Source organism: Leopardus geoffroyi, chromosome B1, assembly GCF_018350155.1.
Source record: "Leopardus geoffroyi isolate Oge1 chromosome B1, O.geoffroyi_Oge1_pat1.0, whole genome shotgun sequence".
NCBI classification, from domain to species: Eukaryota; Metazoa; Chordata; class Mammalia; order Carnivora; family Felidae; genus Leopardus; species Leopardus geoffroyi.
Genome location: NC_059327.1, coordinates 73,188,795 through 73,205,126, shown reverse-complemented (window position 1 = coordinate 73,205,126; position 16,332 = coordinate 73,188,795). Strand labels below are relative to the sequence as shown.

Here is a 16,332-nt window from a genome sequence, read left to right as displayed (position 1 = left end):
CTTTGAAATACTTTAATAGTTCGATCCAAACATTTTAACTTTAAGTCCAACATGAGTTGCTGTTTCTTGGCATGATTTCTCATACAAAGCTCATTATGAGCCGAACAAAAACTCTGAAGAATTTATGAGCCCAATAAAGTGAAAATTTACCACTGAGTAGGGAATTGAGGAGGTAGAGCATATTCGATTCTTATATTGCATTTTTTGTCGTATGCGTGCAACACAATTCCAGGACCAAGAAACATTCTCAGCCACTTATTTGTATACATAGTTTCTGTATTAAAATCATATAAACATAGGGGATATGGGTGGGAAGAAGGTTATTACTCAAAACATTAATACAAAGCATACAGTTTTGAAAAGTAAGCAAGATTTAAGTGAAAATATTTGTATACTAAAGTTAGAAATATAGTTCCTTGTACTTATTTTGTAAAATTATTTCTTTTGGGGTGGCACATACACTGCTTCCTTCTCTTAAAATCTGACTCCCCAAATTATCCAGACTGTTGAAAGACAAGGTATACATTGTGCTAGTGATAAAAGCAAATCTCTAATATTATTCACCAAAACAAAAATCACAAAAGAGATGGCATGCTAAGTGCCTAACACACTATATGTTCTTTAGTCTAAACTGTCACAAAAGGGACCTCATTTTTTAAAATATTTACTTATTTTTGGGAAAGCACAAGTGCGGGAGGCACAGAGAGAGAGGGGTTCAGAGGATCTGAAGCGGGCTCTGTGCTGACAGCAGTAAACTCACTAACTGCGAGATCATGACCTGACCAAAGTCAGACGCTCAACTGACTGAGCCACCCATGTGCTCAAAGGGACCTAATTTTTTTTTTTTTTAAATTTTTTTTTTTTCAACGTTTATTTATTTTTGGGACAGAGAGAGACAGAGCATGAACGGGGGAGGGGCAGAGAGAGAGGGAGACACAGAATCCGAAACAGGCTCCAGGCTCTGAGCCATCAGCCCAGAGCCCGACACGGGGCTCGAACTCACGGACCGTGAGATCGTGACCTGGCTGAAGTCGGACGCTTAACCGACTGCGCCACCCAGGCGCCCCAAAGGGACCTCATTTTTAAGCTTACAAGTATGGTGCAGGTAGAAAGAAGAGGGCAACATACTCAGAACAGTTCTCCTGTCTATGAGACTCATTGTAATTTTCATATTTTAGGCTTGAACATTCTGGTTGTGCATCCACCATCCCTTACCCTATTCAGTACATTTTGATTTATGCCATCTGTTCTCGTGATGTATTTACAATGGGTACATTGCTGCATTTTGATGCTAATGCATGTGCTTAAGAATAGGACCTTCGGTAAAAGCAAATGAAAATATATCAAATGGATGAGAGGCAGAACTGGAAAACTTTTTATTTGTAGAACACTTTAGAGTATTTTTAGGTATCTCTACACATCTACAAACAGATCCCTCTGTGCGCGGTAATTTGTCTGGAAAGTGAGCATACTGAAAGGTTTGAAACATCTTAGGAGTGAGTTGGATATTAAGAGTAAAAGGACAGTGACAAGAGAGGGGTGAGCACTTTTTGCAATTTCAATGATAAAAGAGTTGGGTTGGATTTACCAGTACAGCCCTTGACCATGGACAAATTTGGGACTGCAGACTATGGAGTCATATAACCCAGAGACCCAAACAATTAAGATTAATTAGCACATCATGTAAAATTTCATAGTTTCTCCCTCCACCATGAATGTGGGTAAAGTCTTTCCGTAAATGCTTAAGTTTAGTTTACACTAGAGGGAAGCAATGGCTTTGTGTGGTGAGTACCCCTTCACTTACTACTTGCCATAAATATACTGCAAAGACTGACAAAATTATCTAAGGACATCGCTCCTTCTCAGGGGATCATCACAGTCGGCTAAGTAGGCTTCTCCACAGAGGAGATTTCATTTTTGAGAACTATCGGCACACAAAAAAGAAGCTGTGTGGAATGACACTTTGAGCCTTGGGAATTGGCCTCCTGATGACTTAAATGCAAATCCCAGCTTTGACATTCAACTTCTCTGACATTTGATATTTGAACTTTTGACCATCCATTTTCTGTTCTGTAAAATGAAGACAGAAGCAGTCTGTGTTGCATGGCTGTTGAGGATTAGTACTTATATTTGATATAATGCCTGGCTGAGAAAATGGTAGATGATATTACATAAGTTAAAACCATGATTCCAAACTGCCACACTTACTTTCTGCAATTTCCACTGCTCCAGAGGGGAGAAAAGCCGGGGCATTGTCATTTGTATCAGTCACCTGTATCTTGATCACACTTGTACCAGAAAGGCTGGGCATCCCCTTATCTGTGGCTTGCACAATCAAGCTGGTTTGGAAAAGAATCAAGGAATGTAATCCGTTATCCAGAGAATTAGAAAAATAACAAATATCAAATATCCAGCTGACAACTTAAAAATGAGCTGACTAGCTACTTTTATAATTCTCCGCCTGCCTTTTTCTAAATGGTATCATTTAAGAAATTTATTTCGTAAGAATGGTACCCTGAAATTTATTTATTTACTTATTTTGGTTTTTTTAATGTTTGTTTATTTTTGAAAGAGAAAGAGAGACAGAGTGTGTGTGGGGTAGGGGCAGAGAGAGAGAGGGAGACACAGAATCTGAAGCAGGTTCCAGGCTCCGAGCTGTCAGCACAGAGCCCAATGCGGGGCTCAAACCCATGAACTGTGAGATCACAACCTGAGCCAAAGTCGGATGCTTAACCGATTGAGCCACCCAGGCACCCCTGAAATTTATTTATTTTTGATGCATTTAGAAAATAAAATCCAGCAAGCCACCAGGGGTCATGTGGCATTTAAAACAAAGGAACCATTTCTGGAGACAGACCGTAGAATTCAGTCCTTTCCTACCAAGAACAACCTAAAAAGTAAGAACACCGACACCTGTTCTTTGGATAAGTAGACTGCCTCCACCTTATCATGAATGGCCTGGATATTACTACATATTTCCACTTTACTGTACCAACAAAAGACAGAGCCACTAAGTGAGTATTTTGTATTGATATTTTTTTAGATCCAAATTCCAAATCAATAGAAACTATAGAATTGAGAGAGGACACTGCATGATTAACACATTTACAAAAATGGATGATTGGCCACAATTATAGAGTCAGGTGAAAAATTTCATGATTGACAAGAATTTACATGTAGTGATTTCATCACTCTTGGATGATGGTACAACTGTCTCCAGAAACTAAATTAGAAACCTTATTAGTGTCTTCAACTTCTCCATTTCTATTACCACCTTTCCAACACCCAACTAGTTATGAATCTTATGGATTTTACCTCCTGAATATCACTTGGGTCAGTGTCCCCAACCGTTGCACTCTTGCCTTCAGAAGCTCCGGTAGGCTGATCAAACATCCTGCTTTGCCCGGGACTGAAGGGTTTCCTGAGACATGGGACTTTCAGGTTTTTTTTTTTAAAACCAGGAGAGTCCTGGGCAAACCAGAACAAGTTGATCTCTGTAGCCTCATTCCCTCATAATCTTTACCTGGAATGTTCTATCTTCACTATATCCTTTCTCAATTGGATTACTTGTTTGTTCACCAAAATCCCTACTGAAAGTCTCATCTGCCCCTCTTGATCTCCCCTACTGCAACTCAACCGCTCCATCTAAAAACCTGAATTGAAAAGCTGACTTCCCTATAAAAAACGTTTCCTTGGCTCTCCATGTCTACGAGGTAATCCAGGCCTCAAGCACGTACACATGACCTCCTATGACTTGGCTTCTGCCTGGAATCCCTATCCTCATCCTACCCTCTTGATCTTCTGAAGTTCACATCTCTCTGAGAAGCTTTCACTGACCTCTGGTCTGATTTGGATGCTCCTTTCTCTATCCCACAGCACCCTGTACATTCCTCTGACACAGCGATTGTCACCCTTTGTTCTTAATGATTATCTGTCCCTCCCGTAAGTTTCTTGAAGACAAGTAAGCTATCTTATTCGATTTTTAAAAATATATGTTGAGTGCTGGTTTCTCAAGATTGTCTAAGATTGTGAATGTATTGTATGACCGAGCCAGGATTCAAGCCCAGATCTTGGTTGACTAGAAAGCCTGTGCTCTACCATCTGAGCTCCACTACATATTATCAACATGCCTGTCTTACTTGCTGTGTATATATCATACCCTAATATATAATCATTAGCCTTTCACTCCTCTCTAAACACTATAAATTCCAGGAGGGTAGCTGAGTAATGAGCTTAGCTGTCAATCAGAAGACAATCTTTAGTTTCGAGTGGTATTAGTCTTAGCCAGTGGTTGATGCTACCCTTTAAGAAACTGAGTCTTCGAAGTTGACACATTTCTACTTTCTTTTCCCTTAGCCTATCTGTTAAATGTTCTACCTTTCCAATCTAACATTTAAAATCAGTGTAACCTAAACATCAACTCTTTCTTCGTTTAAATCCCATTTAATAGCAAATAATCACTGGAACTACTGTTTGTGAAGCATGTGACCTGCCTTCTACACTATCAGAGCTGGGACATCAGTAAAACAACTACTTGAATTTCACACTTCTGGAGCTTCAGAATCATTCCATGTGGAAAGTTTGTTTTGTGAGCATGGACGTAAGTCAGGTACATATGGAACGATTTTACTAAAAATAAACAAATCATAATGTTCTCTGCCTCTGCTGCCTGCCCCTCCCCAATGTCATGCTAAAAGCTCAGCCAAGACATCAAAGTTATGGCTCTGTCAATTCCACGATAGCTGTAACCACCCTTATTTTTATGTTACAGTTTCAGGGGTTCTATATAATGCCTATGTCAACTTAAATGAGAATCTTTGATATGGTAGAAAGTACACCATTCAGTTTCAAAATAAAAGGATGAGTAAAAAGTTTCTCAGTGGCTTGAAGGACAGATGAAAAATTATGAAGGCAGATCCACCGAGATTGTACACATAACTTCTGAGAGACCTCAAGGTTTCTATGATGGCTCCTTGGCAGTCTTTGTAAAACTATCGGTTGTAGCAAGTCCAACTGGCTCCAGGTTTCAGAACTGCTGCCCTGATTAGCACATCAGCAGAGATTATAAATGAAACAGAACAGATTTAGAACCAGCCTATTCTAATTCAGAGCATATTTCTCTTATTCTATCAACCACAGGAAGCTTCTTTTATCATGTTAAATGTTAGACGGGACCTTGACCAGGCTGTATCCTTTCTGATTCCCATAATGAATACTGAAGGTGGCAGATGATTTTTCAAAACTCCCTCTCAACAGTATCTTAAATGCCTACCAAGAATTCCATGTTCTTCTGAAACTCTAAGAAAAGCAAAAGCTTATCAGCCAACATCAGAAACACCTGTGAAAAGAGCTATGACTTCTAGTTATATCTACACAGGTGTTATCTCTTCTTCCTCCTGAGATTCTATGAAAATGATAGCAGAAGGACTTAAAGTATATGTCCATAAGATTAAAAGAAAATGGGGGAAGATATTGGTGGGTACAGGTGGTGAGAAGTTTCAACAAGTTTCTGGAAAATGCAAGCAGATTTGGGAGTGGTTACAATAGGTGGGTAAAAGGAAACCACAGATTAAAATATATTTGGAAGAAGATAAGGAGGAGTGGGGAACAGACTCGCCCCCAAGTAACCAACGAGAGGCATAAGACACGATAAAGGGTATAGTGAGACACTGAGCTAAAAATAGCTTGCAGATTATTTTAAATTCAACATAAAGAACATAAAGAATCAAATCCCCTTGCCCACTGTTCTTCACTCCCAGGCAAAAGAAGGCCTGATTTTCATACTCAGTAAGTAATACCGAGGGACTGTCCTTGTAGAAATGAAAGCCCCTCCCAAAGAAAAAGGAACTTTCTAGATTATGTCATTCTGCAAAGTAGTCAACTTCCTCTCTAGTTTATCTGAAAGTGAAGTGTGCTGATCAGTAAGCTCTGGCGGCCCACTCACGGATTCTAATGACTTTGCCATTGCCTCACTCAGAACCATGCATGTTTAGTTACTTACAGCAAGTCTTCAGTATGAAAAGAGAGTGCAAAACAGACAAGGAGAAGAAATAAACCCAAAGGAAACAGAGATCTTGAAAGGGACAAAAGAAAATATGAAAACAATTCTAATTAATGTCCTTGAAGAGATAGCTGAAGATAATGCACGTATGAAACAAGAACAAAACGCTATGGAAAAGCAGAAAGATCAAGAAAGAGCTTTTGGGATTGAGGTAAGATGGCGGGCTCGCCGTGAGCGGCTGTCAGGGATGAAAACAGGTGTGCCGACAAGCAGATTTTAAAAGCAGTTACTCTTCAGATCATCTTCTTTCATACCACCTGATAAGCAGCTTGATTCACCATGGCATTAGCAGCCATAAAGTGGGTGATATCAAAACAGAACTATCTGGAAGCACTTATTTCCAATTCAAAACGGAGCTTTATATTGTGTTTGTCATCAATCTACATAGTGTCCTCTTCCAGATAACTATAATTGCAAAGTAGAGCTTGCTTTGACATCTGATGGCAGGACGACAGTGTGCTACCACCTTGTGTGGATATTCCATATGAGTATACAAAAGTATCACAGACATCACAGGAAACTGGATCCTCCAAAAGACAGATGATATTGAGGTTTTCAGGAATCAAAAAGGTGTTGTCTTGTATCTCATTTAACATTTGAGAAAATGCAATTGAGTATATTCACTGTTAGAGCAAAACAATAATAAGATTTTTTTACGTATTAAAAAATAGATTTTAGGGGCGCCTGGGTGGCGCAGTCGGTTAAGCGTCCGACTTCAGCCAGGTCACGATCTCGCGGTCCGTGAGTTCGAGCCTCGCATCAGGCTCTGGGCTGATGGCTCAGAGCCTGGAGCCTGTTTCCGATTCTGTGTCTCCCTCTCTCTCTGCCCCTCCCCCATTCATGCTCTGTCTCTCTCTGTCCCAAAAATAAATAAACGTTGAAAAAAAATTTTAAAAATAGATTTTGGAAATAAGAAATATAATACATATACATAATATCTCCTTAAACTCCTTAAAGCAAGGAATAGTTTTTATCTGATTCTAATCCAAACACATTTTGAATCCTTCTTCTTTACATAATCCAACCTCTCCCTATGGTTTCTAGGAACGATCTTTTCCAGGTTCTGTTCCTTTTATTCCCTGAATCTATTCTGTTGGCTATTTGTCTGCCTCATCCTCAAGTAATGATAATCCCCCAAATTCTCATTCCCTGAATGAATCTGAAATCTCAATCTTGGATGAAGACCTCTTTCCGGAGCTCCAGATCGGTATTTTAATTGCCTTAGGAGTGTCTTTACTTTTGATCTTGTACTAGTCCTTCAAACTCAAAATGCCCTGAAAAATATCCCAATCCCAATTCCTGCCTTTCCTATGAAGAAATTTCAGAATCACTTTCTATCTCATATCTTGTTGAATAAATTCAACTGTTGACCCTGTTTCCATGGATTCCATATCTGAATCACTTAGCAAGTATGCGCCCTCCTTCCATCCCTGCTGCTTCATCCTGGTAACAACAGATCCTTCACAGCCATTGTCTAGCCTAACTAATCTGTCTGATGCTGGTTCTCTATCTTGTGATGCATCCATTACCAGATGTCTTTTAAAAATAAAGATCTGAGGGGCGCCTGGGTGGCTCAGTCAGTTAAGCTCTTGGTTTCAACTCAGGTCATGATTTCCTGGCTTTGTGGGTCTGAGCCCTGCATCCGGTTCTATACTGCCAATGTGGAGCTTGCCTGGGATTCTCTCTTCCTCTCTCTGCCCCTCCCCCACGCTTGCTGTTCCTGTCTCTCTCAAAATAAATAAATAAACTTAAAAAAAAATAAAGATCTGAACATGCACTCAATTGCTTTTAGATAGACTATAGAATCAAGTAAAATTTCCACTATATGTAGTATAAAGTCCCTCAAAACTTGACCGCAACCTACCAGCCTCTTTTTTTGTTTGTTTTATTTTTCAGGTCATGGTGAGCTTGTATAACATAAAAATGTGACTTACATATATTGTGAAATTATTATCACAATAACTTAGTTGCCATCCATCATTTCATACAGACACAAAAAATGGAGAAAAACCATGTCAACCATGTTGCATATCACATCCACAATTAAGAGTACCTATTTCCCTTGTAACTGAAACTTTGTACCTTTGACTACCTTTCTCCTTTTCCTCTGTGTCCTCAGCCTCTTTTTCATTACCCCACACTCAGGTGCTTCTCAGGTGCATGCACCCCTTGTTACTGCCAAACGTACCAAACACTTTTGCATATCCATGAATTTCTGGCTGTTTTCCCAAAATCTCTTTTATTCCTTTTTCACGGGGAATCAACAAAATGGGGTTGCCATTCCAGCGCTGCTGTTTATGAGTCATGTATCTTGGAAAAAATAATTAACATGGCAGTCCACTTCCTACCTTGTATACATAACTGCTTTGCACTATTTCTCTCCAGGTCATAATGAGCCCTCCGTGGGGAGTATGAGTTTAGTGTTGCTCTTTGACCTTGAATATTTATGCTACAGAAATTGAAGTTTTAAACCGTTAACTCATATTTGCCTAAAGTTTTTTTTTTTCCTTTTCTGTTTTGGGTTTTGTAAATATACAAGTAGGGACTTTACAGATTCATTCACATGGTACAATAGGAAGGCCTACAATGACCACTCACATGGGCAAAAATCCCATCCATTCTACCATTTACACGCACATTTTTCGGCAAAAACCTTTACCTCTCTGAACTTCAGTTTCCTCTTTCTGTAAATCTTAATCTGTTACGAAAATTTGACATATAAAGCAGCTCCATAAATGGCAACTATTGGATTATTTTTTAAGCTTATTTTAAGAGAGAGAGAGAGAGAGACAGAGAGAGAGAATGAGCAGGGGAGAGGCAAAGACAGAGGGAGTGAGAGAATCCCAAGCAGGCTTCATGTCATCAGTGCAGAACTCACAAACTGTGAAATCATGACCTGAACCAAAATTGAGCCGGACATTTAACTGACTGGGCCACCCAGGCACACCTGTAAATATTGTGATTATTAATATGCCTTCTGTCATGGGTTATAATGGCACTTGATTTTTGAGTTCCCTAAAAACAAGAACTCTTTCACACATCTTTACATCCCTGGCCTCACGCTTGGCAAATAGTTTTTAAAAATCAGAAATATCATCAGATAGAACCTAAGGGCTATTTTATAATTTGTCATCACCTCTCCACTGAATTTTCTTATATGTGGCTTAATATGAGATCTAAAAATCATTTAATTTGTATTTAATGCATTTACATTGAGTATAATCATAACTGATTTTCCCTTCACTTTATATTGTAAAACAGAGGGTTAGAATTGGGAATGTTTTCTTCAATCTGACAAAATAGCAATACTTCAAAAGGAAAGTCAAAAGGCTCAATGGCACGATTTCCAAAGCATCCACTAATGATGTAGGAGGCTAGGGGAAAACCATCCTGCATTTCCCACCACTTTAAATATCAGCAAAAGCCCTAAAGAGGAAGAGAAGCCAAAGGGGAGAACATGAACAGGCAGGAGATTTAAAATATTTCCTGGCCTTGGTGATAGTGGAGACTGGGGGGCAGGCGTGGGGAGGGTGGCTCAGGGGTGCGTGGGTGTGTGCGCGTGCGCGCGATGGTTGTCTCTTTATCTCTCAGTGGCAGTGTGTGTATAGTTCAAAGTCTCTCAATTCCTGCTTCTCTAGCCTTGCGTGAAATTCTTCATGGGGAATTGGAGAGGGGCACTTTTAAATACTGGGGCCAATTTAGACGTCGGGAACATTGAAATGATGACGCAAATAGGAAAAAGCTGAAAGGAGTCAGACTTAATTGCTAATTAGGCTCCATTGAGTAAGAAGAACGTTAGGGCAGAAAGTCATTACAATCCGGAAATGCTTAGTTCCTAGAACACAGCAGACCTTCAATAATCTCCGAATTTGTAATCACTCAGGTGGCACTAGGCTGAGAATTACCTGCAGTCATCTACAGAGAGACAAAACCGGCTCTGGGCTTAAAATGACTGTAGAAACAATGTAGCAGAAATGGGTTTTAACATACTTATACGGCCGGTTTTAATATATTTATACAATAAGTATCATAGCAATTGATTACATTAAAATATTACTCAAAAAAATCCTACTGGCTATTACAGGGTAAGTTCTTAAACTTTTAAAATGCTTTTGAAGTCATATTTTGAAATATATTAAACAAAAAGAACTAAACAATCAAATTTTTAGAGCCGGGAAGGTTTTCAGAGGTTAATTAATCCAATCCGCCCTGTAACAGATCCCACTGTAATCCGTTCTCGCGGCTCAACCACATGCGTCTACTGCACTTTCTTCATAAAACATGAAAGTAGTCTGGCCTAGGAGAACATTGGCACTCAGGTCTTTCATATGCCTGTTTTTCCCCTGCGTAGAAGGTCTGCTCTGTAGGCCTACAGTGGAAACAGCGTGAGTCAAAATCAGAACACTTGGGCGTGAGCCTATGTTTGATCATTAAGTGGTTCTGTGGCCCTCAGCAAGCCACCGTGTGTCTGCTGTCTTACCCTGTGAATGAACAAATTGGTCCTTAGCTTCCTCAGGAGGGGGCTCTGAAGATTGAGGGAAACGCTGTATGCGTAAGGCCTTTCAGAAGAATGTACGAAATATATGAATATAAAGCACCCTGAAATGCACAATGAGAAAGCCAAGCCTCTGACCCCAGCTTTCCCCCATGACCACTTCTCCAGAGACAAACAAGGTTAAGTTTCCTATGTTTTCTTCCCAAAGTAGTCAGAGTAGATGCGTGTGCCTTGGCTCAGGCCTGCAGAATAAGCCCCAGCGTGCACCTGATTTCTCCCACTCACTCATATATCCTATGGCTCGCTCCTTATTGGCACTTACAGAGAAACCATGTTCGCCTGTCAAATCGCATGCAAGGCTGGGCCATCATTCTTGAGGCAATCCCCATACTTGGACATTTTGCATTTCTTAGAGTCTTTTCCTTTTTCTTTTATAGACTGTGATGCCATAACTATATCTGCAGGTATAGCTAGACTTTTGTAGCACTGACTTTTGAAAATAACTAGAAGACCCACAACACTAGTATTCTCTTTTATAGGATTCTGCATAATTCTGTGTACCTTGAACTCTAGACAAAATATATTTAATGTCGAATGTATGCTTAACAAGATCATTTCTATTAGGATACAGTACTGCCACAAGGACCCGATGACAGGGTTGTACTTTCATACACAAAACTGAGTACAGACTTAAAAAGAGAGGGGTGCCTGGGTGGCTCAGCCTGTTAAACATCTGACTTTGGCTCAGGTCATGATCTCGAGGTTTGTGGGTTTGAGCCCTGCATCTGGCTCTGTGCTGACAGGTCAGAGCCTGGAGCCTGTTTCAGATTCTCTGTCTCCCTCTCTTCCTGCCTTTCATACTCTCTCTCTCTCTCTCTCTCTCTGTCTCTCTCTCTCTCTTTCTCTCTCAGAAATAAACTTTAAGAAAAAAGAATTAAAAAAAGAAATGTCATTCAGTCTTCACTATTTTAAAAAACAATAACAATTATAGAGCACTCTATAATTCAGTAGGCATTTCACAAATACTGTCTTTTTTAAGGTCTCTCATTTAGTACTTAATAGCATCCAACATAATAGCATCCAACATTTATAAAAGCTCAGAACTACAGGGGACCCTAAAGTTCTTCCAGTGTAATCACCTTTTCCAAATAGCAAATACTTTCTAAGACTCCTTCAGTGTATCGCAAGGGTGATCATAAGTTGGATCAAAGGGGAACATGTTTTACAACTTAAACTTACATAACAGGAAGTCATGGCCAAAGCAACAATTTTGTCAGCAACAAGCAGAATAAATGAGCAAAATGGACCTGAGTCTGGGACAGACCTGTAGGAATTGGTGAACTCATAATCTAGAATCGCATTTGCTGTCACTACACCACTCAGCACGTCCATGTGGAAGGCATCCCCTTGGTTCCCAGAGAGAATAGAGTACTCAATGAGGCCATTCAATCCACTGTCCAGGTCGGTAGCAAACACCTGTGAGGAAGCAACTCTTCCATTAGATAAGAGTGTAATCTACAATATGGGTTTAGGCTGTTTTTCAGACAAATACACTGTGAAATAATTATGAATTGTCAAACACGCTCTAAAAACAATGATCAAAAGACTAGCAACAAATGGCTGAAGCTCACATTTATAATACAGTAGGAAATGGGTGAGAAAACTATTCTGCATGCTCATTCAAAGGATTTCCAAATAACTTTCAGTGGGAGTAGCACATGTTTTGAACTATAATTTTAGGCAAGAGGAAAAAATACAGGGATACCTCAGAGTTATTGCGGGTTCAGTTCCAGACCACCAAAATAAAACAAATATTGTAATGAAGCAAGGAAAATGAATTTTTTGTTGCCAGTGCATATAAAAGTTATGTTTACACTCTACTGTAGTCTATTAAGTGTGCCATAGCATTGTATCTAAAGAAACAATGTGCCTATCTTCATTTAAAAATACTTCGTTGCTAAAAAATGCTAACCATCATCTGAACTTTCAGTGAGTCTTGCCTCTGTGTTGATGGCTGCCGACTGACCAGGGTGCTGGTTGGCGAAGGCTGGGGTGGCTGTGGCAATTTCTTAAAATAAGACGACAATGAAGTTTGCCACATCCATTGACTCTTCCTTTCATGAATGATTTCTCTCTAGCGTGTGATGCTGTTTGATAGCATTTTACCCACGGGAGAACTTCTTTCAAAATGGGAGCCAGTCATCCCAAACCTTGCCCCTGCTTTTTCAACTCAGTTTCTGGAATATTCTAAATCCTTTGTTGTCATTCCAGCAGTCTTCACAGCACGTTCACCAGGTAGGGATTCCATCTCAAGAAACCACTGATCGCTATCACCATAGCAGATATAGTAATAATGAAAAAGTGTGAATATTGCAGGAATTACCAAACTGTGACATAACATGATGGAAAAATGGTGCCAGTAGACTTGATTGATGCAGGCTGCCATAAACCTTCAGTTGGTAAAAAAAAAAAAAAAAAAAAAAAAAAAAAAATTACAGTACCTGTGAAGTACAATAAAGTATGATAAAACAAGGTACTGTACTTGAAAAGAAATCTAATTTGCTTGAATAGAGGGTTTCCAGTACTATATTTAGATTCATGCCAGTACCAGAAAATGGAAGAAATCTCTGCATAGTGAATGGTAGTCGTTCATTTGCTGTTTTTCCTGCTTAAAGTATTGCCTGTAAAATAGGCCATATGTGGATTTTTTCATATTTTATTGAAAGTCTCATTTTAGAAGGACTTTTAATTAATGAAACAGCCTAGATTTCGTGCTAGCCAATTTAGACCCTGATCATTTATTTAGTAAATTATCAAAGTAATATTGAGGATGAAACAGAAGTTTTGCATCATTCTCCATGGAGATATATTATTTAGTCTGCATTACATTTTAATCACAAAACTAATTCTATTAGTGAATTTGAGATCTTGTTTAAGAATAAATTTACCGATTAATTAAAAATTTTTCCTACTTATTTTTATCCTCTGTGTCCCTCAGCTTTGGCCTGACCGCACCTCACGTCCCCATCATCTCTCTCCTGGGTGACTGCTGTCCTGATGGGCGTTTGCTTCTAACTCCTTCCCCTCTCAATCTATCCTTCACACTGTTGCCAGATCTCAGGGGATCCTGAGTGGCCCAAGTGGGACATCGAGGACCTCATCAGGAGGGCACCCAAGTTAGCTACTCAGTAAGGAAAGGCAGCAATACACAGTTCCTTCGAGATCACCAGGAAAAGAAACTCATATGCATCTGGGTAGAATAAAACCTATCGTGTCCCCTGAGTGCTTGAAGTGTTACAGAGAGTAGGTCTCCCAGGAGGTGTATCAGTTAGGGTTTTAGGATGCCAGCAGTACATATCTGCCAGGGCTAACTTAGCCAGGAGAAATGGATCTGAAAGACGGCATTCTGAGGTGCCTGGGTGGCTCAGTCAGTTAAGTGTCCGACTTTGGCTCAGGTCATCATCTCACGGTTCGTGGGTTCAAGCCCCGTGTCGGACTCTGGGCTGACAGCTCAGAGCCTGGAGCCTGCTTCAGATTCTGTGTCTCCCTCTCTCTCTGCCCTTCCCCCACTTGTCCTCTCTCTGTCTCTAAAATAAATAAACATTAAAAAAAAAAAAAAGATAGTATCCGGGGCACCTGGGTGGCTCAGTCACTTAAGCATCCAACTCTTGATTTTGGCTCAAATCATGACCCCAGGGTCATGGGATTGAGCCCGATGTCTCAGATAAGATTCTCTCTATCTGCTCCCCTCCACCAATCATGTGCTCTCTCTCTCTCTCTCTCTCTCTCTCTCTCTCTCTCTCTTTCAAATAGAAATAAAAAATTTAAAAAGTCCATTAAAAAAGAAAAAGGAAGATAGTGTCTGGGTGAAGGCCAAGAACCTGGGCCACTCTGGGGGCACAGCTTTGAACTGTTTCCACCAAGATAAGTCAGCTCTCCTGTGCCTCTGTGCTGGTGTCTTCCCACTCAAGATTCAAATTCTAGGGAGAGAAAGTCTGTATGAGACTGAGGCAGATGACAACACCTTTGACAGGGGACAGGGACAGGAGACAAGTCACTACCTTGGCTGACAATCTCACCAAGACTGCATCTGACAGGGGATGGGCAGTTCCTAAGGTAAGTTTGTGGGGCTATAACCAAAAGCGGGAAGTCTGCACAGTGTGCCGGCAAAAGCAAGAACTACCACAAGTACTATAACTCCAGAGCCTTCTACGTTCTTATTTCTCTGAACAGAAACACAGGGAGATGGCAGGTCTGGTTTCCTGAAAAAGTCAAATGACCTGAAATGTGAAGAACAAAGTTCATTGTATCTATCCCTGACTCAGCCTCCTTGGAGTTTGACCTAATCTGACGTACTGGTGGGTCAGGCTCTCACTCACTTGTTGTACCTGGGCTTTAACAGTGTCTTCACCTTCTTGTATTCCGCACTGAGCAGTCTAGCTCTATCCAAGTCAGGATGCATGACAAAGAAGTGCAAGGCATCAGCATCCCAGGGCAGGGGCCCTCTGTGACAAAGCAGGCCACACAGTGGCTCTGGAGGCGTCTGTCATCCCCGCTAAACAGGCATCACTGCGCAGGGTGACACAGATTGGAAAAGTGAATGCCCTTGCTTTCTTCTTCAACATCTCAGTCATGGCTGAAGCCGAAGTAAAGACACAGCACTTGTGGGACAGGCTGGCGACTGCAGCCATCAGGCTGCTATCACACAAAAGAAATCTGCAAAAAGAGCAGAGGAAATCCTGGGGCATGGAGCTAAGACTCCAAGACTCCTGAGACTGCACTGGTCTTGTCTGCACCAACAGAGGGGCACATGTGTATCTGGAACTGAACTGGAAGTCAAACAAAGGCATCTCTCCATATGCAGGTGAGGGTAGCTGCACAGCAGAGCATTGGGGGAGGTCTTGTCCACCAAGTGTACTAACCTGTCATCTAGCCTCTTGACCCCATCCACCTAGAGAGAAAGGAGTGTGATCATCACTAGGGGCCGGATCACAGTAGAGGGGTTACAAAGGCCAGAGGGAAGGCCCTGGTATGCCGCTGACTTTGCCAGGAAGGGGTTTTTATACTGATTTCCCGTGCGGGTTCCCACGGGGTTGTGCATTTCCAAATGTCCAAGTTCTTGAGTATAAAACAGCAATTCAACTGTGATGGGAAAGGTAAAACTGGGTACTAGTCCCAAAGTAGGAAGAGAGACTATCAAGGATGAGTGGGTTTTAGAGCCTGAACAAGACTACCTTAACAACAGATGATCTTTTTCACGGCCTGGCCCTTTTTTCTGAGATGGCATTAGGCTGGAAACAGCAGATCTGTGCCTTTCACATAAAATGTCCGCAAATTTTGAACCCAGGGAGCTCTCCCATGCATCTGTGCCTCGGTCCACGTTGCTCTGGCTGCAGCTCCCCCTGGCGAGTACCTGCTCACCCTTGAAGACCAAGTGTAAATATCATTCTTCTGTGAAGCCTTATGCTGTTTCTCCAGGAAGAGTTTGTGTCTCCTCTTTGCTCTCATGACATTAAATAGGCACTTCTATTTAACATTAATAACGTGCCTTTAAATTCTATACTTACTTTTCTGACTTCCCCACTAAATTGTACACATGGCAAGATGAGCTGTTTTTGTGCCCCTGTATACTCCCTGCTGGTGCTGGACAGAGTCCCTAGGGACAGCAGGTGGGTACTAACTGAGCACGGGATGAAGAGAGGAAGAAACGTGAACTCAGAAACTCTAAGCTTCAGACTTCCTTCAACCTGAGCTGTCATCCAGTTCATCACACATT

General features: G+C 40.9%; 1 protein-coding gene across 1 annotated transcript in view; it reads right to left on the bottom strand.

Annotated features, from left to right (window-relative positions):
* DCHS2 (dachsous cadherin-related 2) overlaps positions 1 to 16,332 on the bottom strand; it is a 242,033-nt gene that overhangs the window by 7,229 nt on the left and 218,472 nt on the right. The window contains exons 16-17 of the mRNA XM_045465174.1: positions 11,881 to 12,032; positions 2,209 to 2,339 (exon numbers count right to left, since the gene is read on the bottom strand). Coding sequence (XP_045321130.1) covers positions 2,209 to 2,339; positions 11,881 to 12,032 — 283 coding nt within the window. The remainder of the gene's footprint in view (positions 1 to 2,208; positions 2,340 to 11,880; positions 12,033 to 16,332) is intronic.